Raw genomic sequence first — 24,864 nt, forward strand, 5'->3', positions numbered from 1 at the left:
ATTTTTTCTTAAATCACTGGTATTATTTTAATCAACATATAAAAATATTTATCATCTAATAAAATTTTATGATTAATTGATTTTTTTATTAGAATTATAACTATAAATCGCTATCAGTTTTTATTTAAATCATAGTGTGCATAAACTATATATTGTATAACTATAAATCGCTATCAGTTTTTATTTAAATCATAGTGTGCATAAACTATATATTGTATATATGCGGGAGGAAAATAGTTTATTAAAAGAAAAACAAAATCAACCGGGTAACCACGCCTATCCCCGACTCAGTCCCCCATCCTACATCGGTCACTCTACGCCGCCGATTCACCGCCTCAGAGTCGTCGTCCCGCCGCCGGGTCACCGTCGTTTGAATCTCCTTGCACGGAATTCATCCATCGAATATATTGGAGAAGGCAAATTTCCTCTGATTTTTTTTAATTGACTTCTACTTCGTTCCGCACACCGGTGAGACCTCTACCATCATAGCGTAGCCTTGTTTTTATTTCGTTTACTTTTTTTTTCTTCTTACGAGCTTAATCGCTAACTTAACTAAGAGCAAGAGGTGTCTGCAGCGATAGCTTGCAGCCCGTAGCCAGCAGAGCTGTCACGGGGTATGGTAATGGCACGTGAAAATGAAAAACTTGGAGAAGAGTGCTATCTCTGGCCGGAAACCGAAAAACCAATGCAAATACTAAATTAGTGATATCTATACATGACCTTGTGACCTTAGGAGTGGAGTGTCTTCCTTGATCGCCCAAATGGGTTTTTAAAAGAAATACATAAAACTACATGCACGCCGAGGAATGTAGAGCTGCCTTTAGTTGATTGAGTCAAGTGACTCAATCATGACTGTAGACTTTCAAGATCCACAAGCCTCTCTTTCGAGTCGTGATTACTTCCATGGATTGCGGATAGAGAAGTTTAGGTCCCCGTTGTTTTGAGATGAGACTGCTTACATGGGTCGCTAATAGAAGCAGTTTAGCTCTGCTCTTGACAATTATATATTTCTATTGTAGGATTGATTTATTGCATAACATTTTTTAAAATATCTAAGTGTACAAATTATGGGTTCATAATTCATGTTCAACAATTTTCTGTCATTTGTAGTGGACTTAGATCTAGAATCGTATGCTGTATAACTAGAATCTTTAGGTGCTATGATTAATCTTTGGTTTGTTTCATAGTAATGGAATGACATTCTATGCTCCTTTATGAGCCATAGGTTTTAGACTGATCATTGATGGTAGATGTTAAGCATTTTCGAATGTGTGCATCTTTTCTTCGATGCCCGTTGCCCTGTTCATTCATTCATTTTTTTTCTTTGAGAAACTAGTAAGCTCTTTTTTTATCAATAAATTTCTAAGACAATAACGTGAAGCGTGCGAGGGTAATCATGAAAATCTGAATAAAACCCCACCCCTAATGATACTTTTCCTAGTTTAGCAATTCAGTTGCAAATGCATTTTGGTCATTTTGTTCTCAGAAGTATAAAATTTTACACAAACATCGTTCCAATTATGCTTAAGAAAATGAAATTTATAGGATCGAGTGATTGCCACTTTACGAAAAGCTATAGCTGGTGGTAATGGTGCAACTCAAATTTTTTAAACCGCACAACAGTTCAAGCAACACGACTCGATCGCTCTACCAAGCAGGGACAATTATTGCTCCCTACAATCTCCCTGCCAATAATTATACTCCTTACAATCACTGAAAATCAAACTCGTGACCTTGGCTCTGATACCAATTTTAGGACCGATCGATTGTCGTTTTACCAAAAACTATAGCTGGTGATAATAGTGCAACTCAAATCTTTTAAACCGCACAGCATCTCAAGCACCACGGTTCGATCGCTCTACCAAGCAGGGACAATTATTGCACCCAATAATCTTCCTCCCAATAATTGCACTTCTTGCAATTAATGAGAATCGAACCTGTGACCTTGACTCTGATACCAATTGTAGGACCGAGTGCTTACCGCTTTACCAAAAGCTGTAGCTGGTGATAATGGTGTCACTCAAATCTTTTAAATCCCACAGCAACTCAAGCATCATTGTTCGATCGTTCTACCAATCAGGGACAATTATTGCACCCAACAAAATATAGAATGACCTATTACATAAGTTTGATGATGCATAAAATGGCATTTTTTGGTTGGTTTTAACACTCATTTATCATTCTTGTTGCTCTTGTAAAGTTGGATAAATTTGAGTGAATGAACATTGATTATGCTTCTATTTGTTAGTAGTTAGTTGTTCATTGTTTCAGAACAAGTAGATTATTTTTAAATAATTTTTTTTTGCAATGAAAAGCCATTAAATTTATTCAGCAATCATCAACTAATATTTGCTTTAGGGATTTTCGCAATGCACCGTGTTGGCAGTGCAGGGAACGCATCTGCTTCAGTTCGAACACGCAAAGAAAAGAGGTTGTCATATGTGTTAAACGATGTAGATGGATCGAAGGTGATTCTTTTTGTTTTAAAATTGCGTGCTATCTCACTTTGGTAATTCATAAGTGGTTGAGAGTATAGGTTTATTGCTTGTGTATTTTTATGTTCAACCAATTTTTCTTTAATTTGTGCTTGTGATGTGAATTAGACAACCTCAAATATATCATAAAACCCGACTTAGCTTTAAATCTTGTTGTATGATACATATTCATGGGGGGGTCAAACTTTGGTTGAACATAGTTTATATTTCTATGCTGGTAGATGTCCTTGTCATCTCTTCATTGTGCAAGAAAATGTCCTCGTCATCTCTGGCATTTTATCACTGGGGAATATGAAATATTTTTTTGACATAATGATATCAGTAATGCTAGAGGGATCAGTTATTTCTATTTATTTGCAGCATTGTGCTGGAATTAACTGCTTGGCAGTATCGAATTCAACCGGACCAGATGGGTGTGATTATCTTTTTACTGGCAGTCGTGATGGTACATTAAAGAGATGGACATTGGTTGAAAGTGGTGCTACATGCTCTGCTACATTTGAGTCCCATGTCGACTGGGTAGGTCATTCTCATCTTTGGGTCATGCTAATCTTTATGAGATTTTGAAGGTTTGAGGCTTTAATCATGGATGTCATCACTAGTGCTTCTACTCAACATAAATAAGTAATTATAGAGCTCGATGGTCTTTTTAGATAGTGAATTCAACAGGCGTATTAATATTTTTTCAAATTAGGATTTTTTATCTTTTAAGTTTTAAGGCTAAATCTGGTCGACGTGCTCTTATGTTTTCTTGTGTTTATTGGACAGGTCAATGATGCTGTTCTGACAGGTGGTAACACCTTAGTTTCTTGCTCCTCAGATGCGACTGTTAAGGTTTGATTCTCTGTTGCATTTATGGCTTGTCATAAATCAAACTTTCCTCGTACATTGTTTTTCAGAACTCTTCATCTTTTCATCAAATATCAGGTATGGAATGGCTCGTCTGAAGGAACATGTGTCAGGACGTTACGGCAGCATTCTGACTATGTCACTTGCCTTGCTACACCAGAAAAAAATGTATTATTTTTTGGCAGATTTTTTTTTTTAAATCTTTGTTCTGAGAATATTGATCCCTTTGTGACAAGTACAATGAGGCATGATGTATGGGTGCCTTCAAGCAATTTACATTCTTTATTTTTATGCATTACAGAGTAATCTTGTTGCGTCTGGTGGCCTTGGTGGGGAGGTTTTTGTATGGGATCTTGAAGCTGCACTTGCTCCTACCTCTAAATCAACTGATGTGACTGATGATGATTGTTCAACTAGTCTTAACGGTTTGGCTTCCTCCTTGCCAAATACAACTCTTCGGCCCATCGGCTCAAGCAATAATATTTCTGTGCATGCCAGTCAAAGTCAAGGATATGTTCCAGTTACTGCGAAAGGTCATAAAGAGTCTGTTTATGCATTGGCAACGAATGACAGGGGAACACTGCTTGTTTCTGGTGGAACTGAAAAGGTTTCATGTCTTGTTTTTTCGTTGATAAACTCATTGTGTTTTACTGATACTGAACAAGTGCTATTTCCCCCTTTTCAGTCCATATTATCATTAGCTGACATCACATCTTGAAACGGTTTAAGTTTTATATGATGAATTTTATAGGTAGTTCGTGTTTGGGACTCAAGAACTGGTTCAAAAACTATGAAGCTGAAGGGGCACACTGACAATATTAGGGCCCTACTGTTGGATTCTACCGGCAGGTTCGTTGAATAGGTTCCATTAAGCTCGTTTACAACTTGCAAGGACCTTGATATTGGAAATCACATTTATAACAACAGTTTGTGGACAAAATTTATTGAAGTTAGCCTGGAAGTGCATGGATGCTTAGGTGCAGCCAGTGTCAGCTAGAACTTAATCATTCTGGTTATTAGCATTGATATTGTTTATTGTTAATCTTTCAGGTGCTGCAACTATTCATCAATTTGATTCCCGTTATCTGTAATTTTGGGAGCAATTTTAATTTCACATCTAAGCAATCATGATTGTCTGCGGAATTTCTTTAGCCTCTTGTTCTTCTTGACTGAAATGAAAGGTGATAGAAAAATTAAACTGTATGTTCCACAGGTTTTCTCTTCTAAGTTCTGAGTAAGATGAACCGCCTTCCTTCGGTTTTTGAGCCATTTTGTTCCAGTTAGATTTTTCTATGCGGCAAATTGTATCTATATCTTGTATTCCTGCAATCATAAAGTAAAATTAATTAGTATTTAATAATGATATCATCTTACAACATGCAGGTATTGCTTATCTGGGTCCTCTGATTCTATGATCAGGTATGTGTGTGTTTTGTAAGTCGTAATCTCCTCAGAAATCATCAATAAAGCCTCAAAGCATCATATACTTATGTTGTGCTGTCCATGACCTTTGGCTACTGGTCGCTGTAAAATTTTATTTTATTGCTTCTTTATGATTGAACTCCATTGGCAGTAGTTTTTCGAAAACCTTTGTTAGATTGGGGTGAACTCACTGAAGAGAAATATTTAGAGTTGTCTTGCAGGAGTGATTATGGAGTTCTTGCAAAGATTTTAAATATGCTATTATAAAAGAAACATTTTTATTTCTAACCTGTGGATTCAGCCAGATATGTGGCTTGATCCAATTTTGTGACTACATCGAAACTTATTAGCATATGAGATTTTGACTGCAGCATCGAGATTTTCTTCTATTAAAATATTCTATGTGACAGATCTTTTAGCTATTCGATTTGCAGGGTTTTTGTTTCATGGTCCTGTATCTTCCAAATGGTTCCTGAATTTCTTCATCTTATATACTCACTATGTTCTGGATTCTCATTTTCTCTGCATAATATGTCGAGGAATTCTAGCGATTTAATGGATTAAATCTTACCATGTTCATCATTTTTCTTTGGTTTCTTCATACTAGGTTATGGGATCTTGGTCAGCAGCGATGTGTTCATTCCTATGCTGTGCACACAGACTCCATCTGGGCACTTGCGAGCACTCCAACATTTAGTCATGTTTATAGCGGTGGGAGAGATCTTTCCGTGAGTGCATGCCTTCAATTCTAGCGATGCCGAGATTTTCATTTGCTTTTATATTTTCTTCTTTTGGTCTTCTTCTGACAGGTTTCAGTTTGCACTTTTAGTTGTATTTCACAGATTTGGCTACAAGAGAAAGTGTTTTACTTTGTACAAAAGAACATCCTATATCACAACTGGCATTGCATGAGGATGGTATATGGGTTGCTACCACAGATTCTACTTTACATAAATGGCCAGCTGAAGTGCACAATCCACTGAAAGTATTTCAAAGAGGAGGTTCATTTTTAGCAGGGAACTTGTCATTTTCAAGGGCAAGGGTTTCAATGGAAGGCTCTACACCTGTGAGTTGGTTTCTTTTGCCCCCCACCCCCCCAATGTTCCAGCAGAGAGTTTCGAATTTTTGTTGTGCGATTTGGTGGAAGGGTCTATACCTTTCAAGTTACTTTTTCTTTAATTCAAAATGCAGCATGGTAGGGATCACTGCTTCTAGTTATCTGAAAAAAAAATCAAATTATTGAGACTCGAGTGCTTTTCTAGCTTAGGACTTGTGCCACCATGACAGTTTTCTAGTCAAAATTTAAGTGTTGCTGATGTATCTTCCCTCGTGATTCCTGGACTAAAATAATAGAGCTTGAAAGTTTGTCAACTGGGCACAGAATGAGAACTTTGGCTTATAAAGAAAGAATGAATTGCCTGATGAAGAATCTGTAAATGATTGATTTATCATTACATTCTTCTCTCTTTATTACCCACAACTGATTTGCTTATGTTCCATTAAGATTTGTGGAGTATTCATACTCTGTTGAATTTTAGTACAGCGAGCTGGAATTTATCGGTGCTTGCAATAGATAATATCTGTGTTCTTCTTGATTGAGGAAACTTCATGTTCTTGATCTCTTTTTTTGTTGTTGTGGCATCGCTTTCCTGTGTGGCTTTGAATATGCTAAAGGTTGTTCTAGATTGATGGTCTGTGCTCGTCTTAAAATGACATTTTGGCACCTCTAGTTTATTTAAATTGAGTAGAATAATTTCCATATTAAGGTGCTGACTTTTAATTGATGGTCTAGGTTCCTGTATATAGAAAACCATCTTTTACTATTCATGGAACCCCAGCAATAGTGCAGCATGAGATTTTAAACAATAGAAGACATGTACTGACCAAGGTAACTTGACATTCGATTTCCATAAACTTGTGACTTTATCAATCTACTTTCTTAAACTAAGTTGAGTTGTCTTTTCAAGGACACGTCTGGTACAGTGAAATTATGGGAAGTTACAAAAGGTGTTGTTATCGAAAACTATGGTGAGGTTAGTGATATTCTTTGAACTTCATACTCTTGCATTTTTCAGATTGTCTTTTTGGAGCGATCTGTAAACATATCCTCCTATAGCTTTAACCCTCACCGGTCTCTTCTGTGCCAGTTTTTTCCCGATAATTTCTGACTTTTCTCTTTTTATCATTAGGTTTCATTTGAGAAAAAGAAAGAAGAGTTGTTTGAGATGGTATAGATCAATTTTCTGTGTTATTTACATCTGGAATTTCCATCCACGCCATTTGACTTAATCTTCTTGTTCAGGTCAGTATTCCTGCATGGTTCACAGTGGATACGAAGCTTGGTAGCTTATCTATACATTTGGACACCCCACAATGCTTTTCTGCTGAGATGTACTCTGCTGATCTCGGTATTCATAGGAACCCAGAGGATGACAAGGTATTTTCGTAAAAAGAATTTACTCCCCTGTAAAGTTCTGCTGTCTTTTTACATATTTGTCTTCACCTTATAATCTGTAGATAGTACTTATATTTTTAGAGAAAGATTAAGAGAGCAACTGTCAATAGGAATATAAGGTATATAGGAAACTAAAAAAAAACTTAAAACCGTAGAATTTGGCAAATAATTACAAGACATCACAAAACTAACAAAGAAGACAGAAGTCCTTATGAGACAAAAATGATGAATCCAAACTATGAACTTTGTGCTGAAAATTTGCCAAACCACAACAGACTGAATGTCTTCCAGCTGTGATGATTTTCTTTATGTTTTTAAAATTTTAGTATGGTTATTTTCGAATCAACTTTATTGTGGCGTTTTGACTGCGGGATTTTGGTTTGGTTGAACCATTTATTCCAATGCATCATTCAATTCCAGGAATTATCCCTTTTCTGTATTTGTGTTGAAATTCAAAATTGATGTGTAATTAGAAGACCATGTAGGTCATCATTTTTTTAAATATGTCCTTGTTATTTCAATTCAAATGTATATGACCTATTTGAATATATAGGTTAATTTGGCTAGGGAAACCCTTAATGGCCTGTTGGTTCATTGGTTAAATAAAAGAAGGCACAGATTGGGATCACAATCACCAGTTAATGGAGAAATTCCACCTGTAAAGGAGATTTCTGCAAGGACATTAGCCTTATCTCGACTAGAAGGGGGTGTTACTGCTGAAAGTGATTCTATGGTTTATCCACCATTTGAATTTTCTGGCTCTTACCCTCCTTCCATTGTCACCGAAGGCTCTGTAGGTGGCCCATGGAGAAAGAAATTTACTAGCTTGGATGGGACAGAAGATGAGAAAGACTTACCGTGGTGGGTTATTGATTGTGTGCTGAATAATCGCCTGCCTCCAAGAGAAAATACCAAGTAATCTTCAAGACAACCTTCTTTCCTGTTATGAATGGTCGTTGCATTTTGAAGTGCCTGGCGGCCAGTAGAGATTGGTTTTTAAAAAAAATTTATTCAGGCTAGGTGTCTCTGCAAGTCTGTTAAAAAGCATGGAGAGCTTTTTGACACCTTGCTTTTGCTTATAAGATTCTCCTGATTAGCTCATTCCTATGGAACTCAATAAACTTTAGAAAGACGTTTTTCGCTTTTTGAAGAAAAAAACCTAATTATTTAATTATTTCCTTTTCGTTCTGGATATTTTGTGGTGATTCACGTATTATTTATGCTCTGGATCTAATAATTATGCAGATTCTTTGGAATGTACATTAGATGTCTCTTTCACTGTTTCTTTACATTTTGTGTTTGTAAACCATGATCTAGTTTTCTTTTTTATTGTTGTTTGACAAGCTCTTCTGCTTGGAGTTTTGTTCAATCTATGGTCTCATCCCTGGGGCATTTAAAGTAATTGATCTTAAGATGTAATAATTTTAAACTTTCTATGCATGTCTGATTTGACTTATTTATCTTGGTTGACCCTATGTCATTGTGTGTTTTAACTTTGATATGCATTCATACCACAACACTCCCTCGTCCTCTCTTTTTGAAATTGTGTTTTGCAGAGTATCGTTTTGTGGCTACCGCTCCCCGTGTGTGTGTGTGTGTGTGTGTGTGTGTGTGGGTGGGTGGGGGGTGGGGGGGTGGGGGGATTTTGCATTTCTTATTCGCATTTCTTATGATTTTGAATAGAACTAAATAGTAATACTAAAATGAGGAAGTAGGAGTCACATGATTTTCACTTTTTGTTCTCGTTTTCTGGCATTAAATTCTTCTAGTATTCCTCACATACAAATTTTCTTTACTGCAGGTGTAGCTTCTACTTGCACCCATGTGAAGGCTCCACCGTACAAATCCTTACACAAGGAAAACTTAGTGCGCCTCGCATTTTACGAGTACATAAAGTAAGAGTTGTCACTGGGTAGCTCATGTCCTTATAAAACTGGCCTAAAAATGTTGTAGCTTGTTAATATGGATATAGATATATAGTGTCGTTTCTATTTTTTCAGTATGTATTATGATCTAATGCTTACATCGTCAATGATTCTACTAAAAATTTATGCATGTATAATCAACAGTCTGGCAATTGAAATATCACCTTCCATATAAGTTTCGAGATTTTTATAATTTTATGAATGCCACTAAAATTCAATTGGATTATTCGCCAAGCATGAATCCTTCATTTGTACTTTACAGCATAGTGTCGCCTTGGAGTATCTCAACATTTTTATGTTATTAGATTATCAGGCTCTGCCAAAAGCGTAAATACTTTCAAAATCTTGAAGTATTTTCTATAGCAAAGTGAAGTATTGATTAGAAATGGAGAACCTGGTACTTCCTCGAAAATGAGCTAAATTACAAATCTTGTTTGGTGCTTCAAGCGGTTGCTTCTTTATATGATATTCTGCTGTGTGGTTATCTTAATGAATGATACTGTTTTTTTAAATTTGTAGCAAGCTCACTAGTGAATGGTTTCTATGATTTATTTTTCTAGGTTATCAACTATGTCATAGAAAAGATGGTCCTTGATAAGCCGGTAGATAGCATAAATTCGGATGGAGTATTTTCCCCTGGATTGAAACCTTGGCCAAAACTCAAGCCTTCTATAGAGATCTTGTGCAATAATCAGGCAAGTTCATGAGATCTGATGAACATTGGTTTCAATACCGAACAATCAAATATACCCTTTGTTAATTACTTAATTATTTTTTTCAATGTAGTTTGTTTCTTGTTTAATGGGAGGAAGCATCCCTAGAATAAATTAAAATAAACTGAACTGTACGGAATGTTTTTGCAAATGTTGTTGAACAGCGATTCATTCATTTCTTTTAAATCAATTGTTTCTTTTTTTCTAATGGCCTCCAGTGGACTTGTATTAGCTTCAGAGAAGCTTCAGAACTGCTTGTGTCACACTGTCGAATAACAGAAATTGATTGTATTTATGTTTCTTGCACATGTAAGAAGGTTATGCGACATTGATTTATGGTAATGATCTTATTTCTCTTTTCCTTTTGATAAGTCAATTTGTTCTTTGCTTTATCATGAATATGTGGCAGTCACAGACATTGATTTATAGTAATGATCTTATTTCTCTTTTCCTTTTGATACGTCAATTTGTTCTTTGCTTTATCGTGAATATGTGGCAGTCACAGAATCTCATTGTGTGTTTATATTTTGTTCCACATTTTTTTCTTTATCATCTCTTTCCTGAGTTTTAGATAGAAAGTAACATCTTTTTCATTTGAGTGAAATGTGGTGGTTTACCAGGTACTACCTCCAGAAATAAGCTTGGCCACTGTTCGGACATATATATGGAAGAAACCTGAAGATCTTATCCTTAACTACAGAGTGGTGCCGGGGAGGTGAGGGATGACAAATTGAAGGTGGTAATACATTCTTTCTACGCATTTTGGTTCATATTATGGGCCTTGCTACCTTTCCAAGTTTTCATTTGGTTATTTTGAAATTTTGTTTTTCGGGTATTGTAACTTGCTTTGGTTGAGTCGTACAAATTGAATCAAAATTTGAATTGGCTAAGAACACAAATTGCATGAGTATGGTTGATAATGTTTAACTTTTGGCGTTATTTTCAGCTCCAAAATCTCATAGAATTGATGAAAATCAGGTTATTGTTCCTCTTTTGGTACCTTATCAATTACTCGTCATGTGCAGGGTTAGTGAAAGTATTCTGCCATTGTGAAGCTTGTAAAATTTTGAAATTCTGCATCTTCCTGGTGAGCTTCGCCTTTCGATTTTTTTTTTGGATGACTATTTAATTATGCGTGGAACTTGGGATTGGGTGATTGACATCACAAAACAAGTCGACTTGCTGGTGTCTTTGAGGATAAAACTTGCATTCTAGGGGTCAGAGAGTGGCTAATCAGAGCATTCCCAAAGGATTCTGATTAAAATAAAGACTCTACGAAGGGTTCTGAAAGAAATAATAGTACATACTCCCCCTCAGACTTCGTCTTTTTATTTACGGATATACTTTTTTCTTTATTTGTAATCCATTTTTGTAATTAATTAGCTTTCTTTACTTGGTTCAATCAGATGAAGGCTTCTTCTCCTGTTTATTGATATAACATGATTTGAGTAAATGAATCTGTTTGCAGCAATTTCAGCAAGCTTTCAATTACTTGCTCGATCCCGGCATCCCATTCAGGCTGGATGTCTACTTCTTTTATCGCATGCTCATACAAGATTTTGTATATTTCAAAGCTCAAATGAACAATGCCGATTTTCCTAGATATACAATGATCCACGCGTCTGCATCGTTCACGCTTTAGAGCGATTCTTGGCCGCATTTCGTCTTGCACAGCATCCCACAAAGTAGACCATCGACTGCAGAAACATAAGCATTTGAAGTAAGACAAGATCATTATATTTGCCACATGTTACATGGTAAAATAGAACAAATACTCAATGTAAGTAAATATAGAAGTGGTTCATCTTAACCAAATTTTTTGGACGGCGGATGATGTAATGGGGCACAAATTGGATTTTAGGCTGTTATAAAACGAAACATTGGGGGGGGAGGGGGGGGGGGCGCACACTTTCCTGCCCCAGCTTATTTGATCATAGGATGTAAAAGGTGCATGCGCACAAACGTATATACGATCTACTTCTCTATCTTCTAAAGCTGACTTGTCATCTCATGAAAATGTCACAATCAGAAATTTTGAAGTTTCTCTTTTATGTGACTAGTTCTGATTTTATGCCACGAAAATGTTTGAGGATAAAGCTTTACCAAAACAACAAACAGAATAACATTGAAGATTGCAACCACTCTCCATTCAGTTTTCATGTACTGTGCGACTCCGGCCCTGGATAGTTCGTAACGATGCAAAAAAGTAAGCAATGACTCGTTAGAATTTCTTAGCGAACCAAATGTGGAACAATACCCGGGTAAATTTCATTTACTTGCAGGAGTCGCAATTGTAGCACTTCATAGTCATGGAGTTTTTGTAAAGTTTACAGTCCTTGATTGAACTGATTGGATGGAAGCTCAAGTCGTAGAATGAGGCGTTCACCACAGGATAACCACATCTAAGAACGACGGATGTTAAGAGAAAGAGCGTCAGCTTTAAAATAAAGAAAAGAAAAGAGGAAATACTCAGATGGGGGACGGCAGCATCCAGCTTCAATGGGGCTTAACTTTGCTGATTTAAATTGCTTGAGAGTCTGCAGTAAACAGCTCAAATACTCGATACCATTTAGAGTAAAAAGACGATGAAGAGACATTAGATTTACAAGTGAGGGAGAGAGAGACCTTGTATTTCTTTGATAGGTGGTTGCATTCACTAGACTTGACAAGACAACTCTTCAGGTGCTCCCAATTGTGGGAGTTATTGAGCTGAAAATGTAGGAGAAAATGGAAACAATGCTGAATTTCCATGCTGTGAAATCTACGAATCCAACTTTATTTGTGCTTTTTTAAAGTCCTGAGATAGAGAAAGGAACGGATGCTCACTTGTTTAAGAAACCAGGAACTGTAATCTTGAAGTTGATATTCTTTATACCTGACAGACCAAGTGATTACTTTCTCCGACAAAACCAAGAACGTGGACCAAAGCACATACAAAAGGACATGCAAAAATGTACCCAAACACATTTACATGCAAGGTCGTAACATTTCTAGCTCGGCTTTCTGATTTCACAAGGACCCTTGAGACTTTGAAAGAAATGTGTTTATTTCGTGTATTTTCTCAATAGCTCCCACCGAGTTCTGTCACTTTCTTTTTCCTAGCATCTGTTAAAAGTCCCCTTGCATCTTCTATGAATGCTTAAGCCCTTGTATTTTTATATTTAGATACAACTACATATTTCAAATATGCTTAAACAAAATAACTGAAGTTTGGATCCACCTTTGTCTAGTTGTGTTCATTGATGAGGAATAAACATGTCTGAACGCCATTAGCAGAAAAGAAGTGCACAATCCATGGAATGAGTATGCAATTGTTAGAATGAGCACAAATTAAGACACTGCGAGTTGCCTTACCTAAGTCCAGTTACGGTATGACCAGATCCATTATTTGTTACTATAAACCTATGAAAAAATAGACAGCGAAGAAGACGTCATAAAACAGGTATATATAGCGTAAAATTATGAGGCCTGATACAGAAGGAAATATGTAATAAATATTTGGTAAAATAAATGGTAGGGGAGGCTGCAAATTGATTTTATTCATATAAAGGATAAACATGAACTCCTACAAAAATAAGCAAACAGATAGTGTCGTTTTTGCCATTGTGTAGCAGATCATCAAAACTCAGTGTCGATCCAACTCACGATCTTAATGTTGAACTAACTACTCCATCACTGAGATAATTGATTGGCCACAATGACTGCTCTAAACCTCTATTTTCCTTGAATATAATTGGGCCACTCGTCTCTTATAATTTAAGGAAGAAACAATATTAGGCCCCAGCTCTATACAAAAACCAGTAACTCTTAGCCCATGGGAACATCCAATTACAATTATCTTTGAAATTCAAGTTCAATTATATCAGAATATATACCAAGGTTTTGATGAATCATGGATTTGAAATTTTTTCAATCCAAATGCAATTTATCCACGCTTGGATGCTCTTGAACTACATAAATGTGAAATTCCTTGTTTTCCATTTTTAACTTGCTCATAAATCAACTATGGATTTCAAATTCTCAAAAATTTGAATCATCTAAAATTCATCAATCAAATAAGCTTCTCAATCCAAATCTATAAATCCAAATGCAACATAATATATTGCATCTCTTATCAGTTTCAATTACTGTTAAAGAGAGTAGAAATTAAAGAAGAAAATCTTCTGTTATTTCAAAATGAGCTCTGTAAGCTAACTCTTGTTACTGGTACGAACTAACATTTATACATTCGCCCTTATTAACTGAACAAGCGTGACAATTATTAGTAGAAATACAAAACACGACTTATACCAACACACCCCCCCTCAAGCTTGGTATAGGTCACGAACACCAAGCTTGGACAACAAAAAATGATGTTGCTCTTTGCTCAACCCTTTGGTGAGTATGTCCGCCAGCTGTTGTGAAGTTGAAACATGTTCCGTCTTGATCAATCCGGCCTATCTTTTCGCGTACCAAATGACAGTCAATTTCAATGTGTTTGGTACGTTCATGATACATGGGATTTGCCGCAATGTGTAAGGCTGCTTTATTATCACAATATAAGATGGCAGGGCCTTGCAATTGAACTCCCATGTCTGAGAGCAAGCCAATGATCCAAACAATTTCACATGTGGTTGTAGCCATGGCTCGATAATCAGCTTCAGCAGAAGACCGGGATACAGTACTTTGTTTTTTGTTCGCCACGATAAAAGTGAACTGCCCAACTTGATGCAATATCCTGTAAGTGAACGTCGGGTCATGGGACAAGCTGCCCAATCCGAATCACAATGAGCATTAAGAACCAAAGCACTCTGGACAGGGAGCAGAATACCAAGGCCCGGCGCCTTCTTTATATATTGCACAACACGAAGTGCAGCATCCATGTGAGATTGTTTGGGGGAATGCATGAACTGACTCAAATGTTGAACAACATAAGAGAGGTCAGGTCTAGTGATTGTAAGATAAATCAACTTCCCTACCAGATGAGTGTAAAAATCTGGATTAGAAAGAACAAGATCATTCTCAGCAACTGAATTGTCTTGCTTCATGATCAAATCCAAATCCAAGCTTGTCAACCGTTTATGTTGTTCAAATGGCGTGTCAATTGGTTTCGCTCCCGAGAGACCAACTTCAGCAATGAGTTCCAAAGAATACTTTCTTTGGTTGAGGTATATGCCTTCCCTGGAGCGGGCAATTTCAAGCCCCGAGAAATACCGTAAAGTGCCAAGATCTCGAATTTGTAACTTGGAGTGCAAAAATTTCTTGATAGAAGAAATGGCCGCTTCACTATTGCCCGTGATGATTATATCGTCCACATAAACTATTAACAGTGTTATATCAGCAGAATTATGTTTCAAAAACAAGGAATGATCATGTTGGGACTCTCTAAATCCTGTCTCAAGCATCACACTAGCAAATTTGTGATTCCATTGGCGAGACGCTTGCTTGAGGCCATACAAAGACTTACGTAGCTTGCAAACCTTATTAGTTCCATGAACTTTATATCCTAGTGGAAGACACATGAAAATCTCCTCATCTAAGTCTCCTTGGAGAAATGCATTGGCCACATCCATTTGATTAAGGCTCCATCGATTAATCGCTGCTAAGGCTAATAAACATCTAATGGTAACGATCTTGGCCGTGGGAGAAAACGTATCATGAAAATCTATGCCTGGAAGTTGAGTATAGCCCTTCGCAACTAATCTGGCTTTAAATCGATCAACCTTCCCATCCGGCAGATATTTGATCTTGTAAACCCATCGACACCCAATAGCCTTAATATTTTTCGGCAAATCCTCCACTGTCCATGTGTGATTGGATTCCAAGGCTGCAAGTTCTAGGTTCATAGCTTCCCTCCATCTAGGATCGACGACTGCCTCGTGATAAAATCGGGGTTCGGTCACAGAAGAAATGGCAGCAACAAAATTTTGATAAGAGGGAGAAAATTTGGAAGATTGTGGATAATGTGATATAGGATATACGCAAGAAACAGTATTGGTTTGGGATAAAGAAGGACAAGAATAATCAGTGGTCCAAATAGGAGGTCTAGTGGTGCGAGTGGATCTTCGTGGCTGTACCATAGATTTATCAGAGGGTGCAGGAATTGTGGGAGGATCAGAAGAGGACTCAGGGACAGATTCTGAAGGTCCATGAGCCGAAGATGAGGGATCAGTGGATGACTCAGGGACATAATCTGAGTGTCCATGATTTGAAGAGTCCATGAAGGGTAATGAATGAGAACTAAATGGACGTGAATCTTTTGGCTGGGCAAAAGGAAAGTAATCCTCATGGAACACACATCTCGTGATATGAAGAATCTGTTCGTCTGAAGATCCATGACTTTGTATCCCTTTTGAAAACTAGAGTAACCCAGAAAGACACATGCATTTGCTCGGGGAGAAAACTTATGGTCACGAGTCAAGGCTGTTGCATAGCAAAGGCAACCAAAGACGCGAAGAATGAGAATAAGAGGGAGGTTTACAAAACAATATTTCGAATGGTGTTTGGTGTTGGATAAGGGGACTAGGAGTACGGTTGATGAGGTAGACCGCAGTCAAAACACAATCCCCCCAAAATTTAAGTGGAAGTGATGCTTGAAATCGTAAGGACCTTGCTATGTCGAGAATATGTCGATGTTTTCTTTCAACCACACCATTTTGTTGTGGTGTGTATGGACAAGAGCTTTGGTGTATGACTCCAAGAGAAGAAAAAAAGGAACTACACTCAGATTTGAAAAAATCAGAGGCATTATCGGTGCGAATAACTTTGATACATGTGGAAAATTGATTCCGCACCATAGCGAAAAATTGTTGAAGTATACTGGAATATATCCAGTTTGGAATGCATAAGATACACCCAAGTCCCTCGAGAAAAGTCATCAACAATTGTGATGAAATAACGTTCACCATTGTAAGTGGGTACCCGAAATGGACCCCAAATATCCATATGCAATTGGAAAAATTGGGAAGATGTGGACATACTTTTCTGTGGGAAGCTTGATCTAGTTTGTTTAGCTTGCGGACAAACAGGGCAAAATCTCAAAACAGAATTTGTCAACATAAATGGCAACTTATTCATTCTAGCAAGGGACATATGTCCAAGTCTCTTATGCCAAAGCTCAGTACTAATGGTTATACAAGAGATAGCAGTATGTAGAGTGGAAAGTGTATTACATTGCGAGTATTAAGGAGTGTGAGCTGTCATATTTGAACAGGAAGGCGCAAGGGACGCAGTGGTGAGATGATAAAGGCCATGTTTCTCCTTACCAATCCCCATAATCCTCCCACTCTTGAGGTCCTGAAAAATGCAAAGATGTGGGTAAAAGACAACATAACAGTTACGAGTTTTGGTGAATTGAGAGATGGATAACAAATTGAATTGGAACTGAGGAATATACAGAACATTATGAAGATTGACGGATGTGGATAAGGGTACTGAACCAGTTTTGTGAACGTGAATTTGGTTACCATTTGGCAGTCGCACTGAGCTAGTAGAGTTACGCAAGGACCTAGGGTCTTGCAACAACAAGGAATTACCAGTCATGTGCTCAGTTGCCCCTGTATCAACTATCCAATTTGTTCCACAAAATGCATCAAGATTACCTGCCATATTTGCCATTGGTTCAGTAGGAGATTGCCCCGCAGAACTGCCCAACAACTTCAGTATCTCAGCATATTGAGCAGACGTAAAAACTGGAGTGGTGTTGATGATTTCTGGATTTGGCTTCTCTGCTTGTGCTTCAGTAGCCATGTGCACATCATGATAACCCCTCCTTGGTTTAGCATTATCCTTGGCTAATTTCCGAGGCCCTCGAAACTGTTGAGGTTTATATAAACGATGGCCCGGTGGAGAACCAACAAGTTTGTAGCAATTGCTCTTAGAATGACCAGTCATGTGGCAGTACTCACATGTAGCTACTTCTGCCTTACGATCATCCATTTTGTTTTGGGAGGAATAAAAAACCGACGGTGGAGGTTCAATGGCCAAGAATGATCTAGTTGATTCTTCTTGAGATACAACAGAAAAGGCTTGTCCCACCGTTGGCAGTGGATCCATCATTAGAATCTGGCTTCGAATATGGACATAACTATCGTTCAATCCAAGCAAAAACTGGAGCAACTTTTGTTGGTGATCATGATCTTTATATTTGTGGGCAGCATCACACACACACGAAGGGAGAGTAATAAACGATGCATATTCATCCCAAAGTTGTTTGAGTTTACAATAGTATGTGGAAATAGAGAGATTACCCTGACGTAATCCTCCAATCTCCCTGTGGATGGCAAAAATTCGAGATCCATTCACTTTATCAAATTGTTCTTTCAAATCTTGCCAAACGGCTGATGCATCAGTGGATAGACAATTCCCCCAAATATCTCTTTTGAAACCGTATTCAGGATCCATGACAGCACCAATGCATTACAATGTTCCCACTAGTTGAGCGTAAGAGTTCCAGCAGCTGGACGTGAGCAAGTTCCATCAATAAATGCCAATTTATTTTTCGCTCGCAACGCAATCAACATCGCACGACTCCACACTCTGTAATTCTCAACACCAATCAATTGTTCATTGATGAAGTTTATTCCTGGAGTATCAGAAGGTTGAATTGACAGAGGATCACTGAAATTGGTGACATTTGCCATGGATTAAGAACAACCGAGAATAGCTACTGACACATTCGAAAGAAAAACCGCAAACTCCGTAGAAGTATCGCAAATGATCAACAAATTGCTGAAATACTGCACATCCGAGAGACAGTAGCATAAAATTCAGAAGGAAAGGAATCCCCGATGAAAAATTCCGAAGCGTGTTCTAGATCTCACGCTCTGATACCATGTTAAAGAGAGTAGAAATGAAAGAAGAAAATCTTCTGTTATTTCAAAATGAGCTCTGTAAGCTAACTCTTGTTACTGGTACGAACTAACATTTATACATTCGCCCTTATTAACTGAACAAGCGTGACAATTATTAGTAGAAATACAAAACACGACTTATAACCAACAATTACATTACAAAATTATTGGTCAAATTATTTCAAATCCATGTCTATATCTATTGTGTATGTTTGGGTATTTTAAAATTCCATGAAGTTCAAGTTCTTCTCCCACCATTTGATGCATTTGTAACAAGCATTGCAGTAGATTTCCAATACCCCAAGATAAAGTCATTATGTGTAATCTCTCAAAAAAAAAAAATCTACATTACAAGTACTTACGCCAACACTGTGAAGACCAAAATCGCCAACAAAATGATGCAAAGCAAAATGAGATACTGCAAGTAAAAGGCTAAGAAAAACAAAACAAAAGTACATCGAAATTCGAAACATTATTGGTTCATGACAAAATTTCATGGTGCAAAGGATACAATCCACAACAAGAATGAGCTGTTCTTCAAGGCTCCAAAAAATCCAATTATTGATCTGTATAAACATCAGATGAGAAACACAAATGAAAAGGAACCTTGGAGAAGATATAGTACAATTTCTTGTCCACTTTGAGAAATAGCAGAAACTCTATAATAATGGAAGCTTACAGGACAAAGATTAGAGCACCAAGGATTATAACAGGGAGTATAAGAGATCTCTTGCAGCTGTCATGATGAGTGCTCATCCACACACCATAACCTATGACGGCCACGGCCAATAACTACAAAGGAATGACGAAGCCAATCTTCTATTACGATTCGGATTCTTGACACTTATATGATAACATTAGCAAGAAATAACTTATTCGACTGGCATCTCACAATTTAAACTAAAAAACATTAATTGAACCCCCATCAGACATAAAGTATGAAAAAAAAACAATGAGAATTTATGAAAGGAAGACATTGGAAATTGGAAAATACAATGTTTAACAGTGATTAAAGAAACAAAAAATTATTTAGGTTTGATGAACTAAAACCACGGTTTTCGCAGCAGTTGAAGAGCCAATTCTAATGACTTAGAAGAACGGCTTCAGTTTCCAATAAATTAGAGCTGAAATTAACATGAGGAAGTCATAAACATAACAATTAATTTTAAAAAAACATAAACCAAACCCATTTACAGGCAATTAATTCGTAGACAAGTGGAAAGGACAAAATATCAAAAGCCCTTTCATAGAAAAGATGACACTCCCTTCCAAAAAGAAAGAACAATAAGCAATGCAGCAGAAAACTAAGAAACAAGATTAAAAGGTCTCATATTTAACATAGCTCTTTACCATAGTCAGAAAGTTTGTCCATTTGATTATGAAAGTGCTTGTTCCCATCCCTGAGCTCATGATGCCTTTTCCCCTTCCCTCTCCAACTCTTTTCTTTCAGTAAAAAACAAACCCGACACTCACAAATACGCGATGAAAGCTTCAATGACCTAACAAAAGAGTTAATGAAGTCTGTGCAAGAATTTAGGCAACGAAGAAAGATGAAATATTGCAGAGTGCAAGCAAGAAAAAGGGGTTGGAGACGAGCAAAAGGGAGGGGAAAAACGAATTTCCTTTCGTCTGTTGCTTTTCAGTGATAGGTGTTTTAAAATTGAGGGGTAATTCAGGCTCCGCAAGGAAGGCTGGTTTCGGAAAATAAAAGACATTTTCACATGGTTTCTGGTAAAAAAAAAAAAACAAAACAAAACAGGTTTCTGGTATTTTAAAAAAAAAAAAAAAACAGAACAAGACGAAACAAGTGTGGGTGAAGAGATAGGGAATGTGGTGAATATATCAGTTTAAGATTTGAGTACGTTACCCTTCTTTGCATTGGAAGGTCAAAAATGATGGCATGGCTACCTCCCGGGTGGCCATGGCCATGGGTGTGGTTTTTCTGGTTTCGAGTTTTCTGGGTTGGGGTTTTCGGGTTTTTTATTTTTTTGTCTAAACCTTATTTCAGATTCAGATCGGGAATTATCCGATTTTTGAAAAAACTATAATATATATATAATTAAATGTATAGTTTCTCAAATAATTAAATTATACTTAAAAAAATTACAAAAATTACCTGCTCTATCCACCCACTGTGTTCATCACGAAAGTGACACTTAATTAATAGATGTGATAAAATATATCAAAATTATATATCCAATGAGGCAGTATCTCGGTGGTATAATAATATTTATTTATTGTTACTACTATTTTTTATGAGTAAATTTGTGAAAAATCTCTCTGTCAATATTTGAATTAAGATTCAGTATCTAGCCACAATTCTTTAAGAATAAGTACCTGAAAATAGTATAATTTTAGTTTTAACTCCCTACAAAACCAAATTTACATTTTTGCAATTTTATTATTTTAGCCACAAAAATGACACGTGTCTTCTCCATCTAAAATATAATTTTTTTAAAAAAATATTGTTTCTCAGTTATCATGAAATAAGAGTAAACATTTATTTTGACATACAAAGTATCTATTATGGAGTTTCAGATAATTGATTTCGCTCTTTCAATACTCCAAATGTATACGAAAATACTATATTTCCGAGTAATAATCACAAATTCAGTCGTTGTTGGTCTTTTCATGAAAATGCATCAGGGTGACTTATTCATGTCATTTTATTTTGTAAAAAAAAAAAACACACAGTTCATCACTCATCATGAAATAAGTTTAAGTATTTATTTTATCCTACAAAATACCTATTTTGAAGTTCCATATGCTTGATTTGGTTATTTGAATACTTCAAATTTGCTAAGAAAATACTTGAATCTTCGAATGATTACCATAAATTCGATAATCGTTGTTCTTTTCGTTGAAAATGTGTTAAGACCTATTTCAGGGTGAATCTTTGATTTGATATATGAATACTTCAAATGTGTAAAAAATACTTAAGTTTCAAGTAATATTAAGTGACTTTTGATAGTATCATTTGTGAAGTTAAAATGTAATACCTAAATTGGTACAAATAGTATCTAATTAGAGTATACAAGTGCATGATTTTACTCATTAAATGCTCATATCCAATTATTTGGGGAAGACAAATATAGTTTGAAATTAATATTGAGTGGAACTTATGATGACATTCGTGAAGTAAAAATGTGATATCTAAATTAATACAAATAATACATAATTTGAATACACAAATACTTGATTTTGCCATTTAAATACTCAAATTCGATTATTTGAGGATGTCAAAATATATAGTTTGAAGTTAATATCGAGTGACCTTTGATGATGAGATTTGTTGATAAAAAATGTGGTACCTAAATTGGTACAAATAGTACATAATTTGATCTGCCATATACTTGATTTTACCCTTTAAGATTCAATTTTGATTATTTTGAATATAAAAAAATATAGTTCCAAGTAATACTGAGTGACTTTTGATGTGTCATTTATGAAGCTAAAATGTGAAACTTAAATTGATATAAAAAATATTAATTCGAGTCTATAAATACCTGATTTTACTCCCTAAATACTTAATTTCAATTAATTTTTAATGTCAAATTATATAGTTTGAAGGTGATATTATGTGGCATTTGACTGATGATAAGTGAAAATGTGACACTTAAATTAATACAAATAATACTTAATTTGAGTCCAAACTCATCTTCATTGTAATTTAATGAGGCAACAATAGTTTTCTTAGGTTTACGCAGCGTCTCGTCCCATCGAGCCATTTTCACCATCAAACAATCAAATCACTTTTACTAATATGAGTTGGCCCATTATTGTTTGCAACATAAAACAAACAATTATAACATAATGAAAACGTCGTTAACTCAAATTTTTTAAATCGTATAAATGTCAGAGCAAACACAATATTTTAAAATGTTATCTTATTGTTATGATCATAGATGCAAAAACATGATATTATTTACTAGTTTGGTGGGAAACAGGACAAAGATTGTTTTTGGGGGAGAGTGTAAGAAAAAGAGTCGGTGTTGGCATAGAATTTATGACCAAAAGGGGTAACTCATAACTGGATACGCTCCTCACTAAGCACTTTACTGTCACCACTCCCACATTTATGTAAGAATACCCATTTCCATTTTGTCAGATTTTTCATTTATTCCTGTTTTTATTTCTCTTTCTTTTTTTTTTTTTTTCTCTTTGTTTTTTTCCTCAACGTGATGCCATGAGCCATCTATGAGCTGTACACTGTCTCGTTGACCGTCGACTCCCATTAAATATATACGTGTTCTTTTAAATTTGAAACTATGCTTATAAAGTTTAATATAATTCTCACAAAAACTTGCGTGAGACAGTCTTACGGGATCGTATTTTATGAGACGGATATCTTATTTAGATCATCCATGAAAAAATATTACTTTTTATACTAAAGTACTGTTTGGTTCAAGTATTTGTAAGTACTAATATAAATAGTCCTATCATATCACTTGTTTTGTACAAATATTAGTTATCTCGATCAATCAAATTATTAATTATTTATTTCACATCAATCAAATTCGTAATAATTTATCTCACATCAATCTAATCAATAATATAAAATTACGATATTATCTTTAATAAATAATATTATTAATATTCTATTAATATTTTCAACAATGACAAAATGATAATATCATATTATCTCAAATTTAATTAATCAAATCAATTAAATCAAACACTATATTAACTATCATTTTCTATTTATTTTATTATTATAAAATATTACTTATCTTCATACTATATATCTCATACCATGAACCAAACGGTACCTAAGACTATTACTTTTTATTGTGAATATCGGTAGAGTTGACCTGTCTTCTAAATAAATATTCGTGAGACCGTCTCACAAAAGATATACTCTATATTTTTTTATGGTGCTGTACATTTTCTTGTGGTATTTGATTATAATCCTATATAATAATAAACAAATTGGTGTATGATTTTGAATGTTATTTTTCCTTTCACTATTCAAAATAGTAAAATATTTTTCATGTTATATAGATATTACTATGCATATACTTAAAAATGATATAAACTCGTCTGCATCAACATGTTTAGTGGTTAAGTGTAAATTCATGGATGATTAAGCCACAAAAATTGAAAATTCTTGGGGTGAATTAAGGATCATAATTAGTACATTAAAGCAGCCTGAAGAAAAAAATTAGTTCAAAACTAGAGAAAAATTAAATCCAACTTAGACTAATACAATTAGATCAATCTCACAGAATTTTTATATCTTCCCCAAAATTTTCTTCTTCCTTCCCATTAAGCATCAATCCTCACAAGAAACTCCAATTCTTGCTTCTTTTTTCACCCATCATTCAACAGATTCCTGAAAAAACACAAGCAAGAGAAAGCTTCATTCAATATATGATTTTTATGAAAAAGCATATTATGCATTCATGAATTGTTCCATTTCTCAAAACTAGAGTATATGTATGTATGTATGTATAACCTGTGAATTCTTGCTGCAATGGACATTGTTAATATCTTCATAATGAAAGATTCCCCGTTTCTCTACAGAAGCTTGGCCGTATTTATCAGATTTCTTGGAGTTGATGTGCGGTTTCCGAAGCCCCAAAAAGCCTCTCCATCTGGTGGGATTCTTGGGCGGCCTGGACGAGAAATCGCCATCTACTTCCTCGTTCTGCAGCTCATCTCTTAACGTAGTGGTACTCTTGGAGAACTGGTTACTGCTACCTTCCTTGTATGGCAGAATCCGGCCCTTGCAGAAGAGCTCGTCGGCGCCGCTCATCATGGAGCAATTATTGCTGACGGAGAAGGCGAAATCCGAGGAAACGGGCGCATCCCTGTACGGATCCGGCCTGGCGCGGGATTGAGAATGGGAATGGGAGTGGGAGGGCTCCACGAAGTCGATGGAGAAAGAGATTCTTGGGCTCATGGGAGGAGCTCCGAGGGATTTGTGCTCTGAATTTTGGTTGTACATTTCTCAACATTGCCATACAACAGTCGCACCAACTGGCAACATAAGGAGGGAAGTTGGGGAACCAATTTCTTTAAAAAATAATTAAAAAAAATCTTATGTCTGTTTTATATCTCTTTTTCCACTTATATTTATTATTTTTTTTAATTTTTTTTACGTGCGATGCGATACTTGCACATATATTAAAATTTAATATTTTTGAAAAATATAGAGACGTACGAAGATGGGTT

The 24,864-nt window shown here is 35.9% G+C and overlaps 3 protein-coding genes across 9 annotated transcripts; 1 reads left to right on the forward strand and 2 right to left on the reverse strand.

Moving 5' to 3' along the window:
- Positions 1 to 233: 233 nt before the first annotated feature.
- Positions 234 to 11,557, forward strand: LOC142530841 (uncharacterized). 4 transcript variants are annotated; one of them, XM_075636700.1, is made up of 19 exons: positions 234 to 468; positions 2,359 to 2,468; positions 2,856 to 3,014; positions 3,264 to 3,329; positions 3,423 to 3,512; positions 3,646 to 3,951; positions 4,096 to 4,193; positions 4,728 to 4,763; positions 5,374 to 5,494; positions 5,596 to 5,832; positions 6,559 to 6,654; positions 6,734 to 6,799; positions 6,956 to 6,994; positions 7,069 to 7,203; positions 7,775 to 8,136; positions 9,023 to 9,116; positions 9,707 to 9,841; positions 10,480 to 10,574; positions 10,885 to 11,557. In XM_075636700.1, the coding sequence occupies exons 2-19, from the start codon at positions 2,370 to 2,372 to the stop codon at positions 10,910 to 10,912; spliced, it is 2,262 nt and encodes a 753-aa protein (XP_075492815.1). In that variant the 5' UTR covers positions 234 to 468; positions 2,359 to 2,369; the 3' UTR covers positions 10,913 to 11,557. The 4 variants fall into 4 exon arrangements, with proteins under 4 accessions (XP_075492815.1, XP_075492817.1, XP_075492816.1 ...); XM_075636702.1 differs by lacking the exon at positions 234 to 468 and having other exon boundaries at positions 486 to 2,468; positions 10,480 to 10,598; XM_075636701.1 differs by lacking the exon at positions 234 to 468 and having other exon boundaries at positions 486 to 2,468; positions 10,480 to 10,595.
- On the reverse strand, positions 10,965 to 20,451 carry LOC142530842 (tetraspanin-10-like). Of its 4 annotated transcripts, none has more exons than XM_075636704.1 (11): positions 20,041 to 20,451; positions 19,370 to 19,590; positions 19,202 to 19,256; positions 19,053 to 19,108; positions 13,214 to 13,261; positions 12,686 to 12,734; positions 12,485 to 12,568; positions 12,329 to 12,396; positions 12,136 to 12,261; positions 11,963 to 12,038; positions 10,965 to 11,556 (listed from the first exon to the last, which is right to left on the reverse strand). In XM_075636704.1, exons 2-11 carry the CDS (start codon positions 19,444 to 19,446, stop codon positions 11,491 to 11,493), a joined length of 705 nt encoding a protein of 234 aa, XP_075492819.1. In that variant the 5' UTR covers positions 19,447 to 19,590; positions 20,041 to 20,451; the 3' UTR covers positions 10,965 to 11,490. The 4 variants fall into 4 exon arrangements, 3 of the variants coding, with proteins under 3 accessions (XP_075492819.1, XP_075492818.1, XP_075492821.1); XM_075636703.1 differs by having other exon boundaries at positions 19,370 to 19,482; positions 20,041 to 20,450; XR_012816173.1 differs by having other exon boundaries at positions 11,496 to 11,556; positions 12,117 to 12,261; positions 19,370 to 19,482.
- Positions 20,452 to 23,808: 3,357 nt separating this feature from the next.
- LOC142531620 (uncharacterized) lies at positions 23,809 to 24,664 on the reverse strand. Its single transcript, XM_075637825.1, has 2 exons — positions 24,146 to 24,664; positions 23,809 to 24,022 (listed from the first exon to the last, which is right to left on the reverse strand). Exons 1-2 carry the CDS (start codon positions 24,635 to 24,637, stop codon positions 24,008 to 24,010), a joined length of 507 nt encoding a protein of 168 aa, XP_075493940.1. The 5' UTR covers positions 24,638 to 24,664; the 3' UTR covers positions 23,809 to 24,007.
- Between the last annotated feature and the right edge of the window lie 200 nt (positions 24,665 to 24,864).

The sequence above is a fragment of the Primulina tabacum genome, chromosome 17 (assembly GCF_025594145.1).
Source record: "Primulina tabacum isolate GXHZ01 chromosome 17, ASM2559414v2, whole genome shotgun sequence".
Classification (NCBI taxonomy): Eukaryota; Viridiplantae; Streptophyta; class Magnoliopsida; order Lamiales; family Gesneriaceae; genus Primulina; species Primulina tabacum.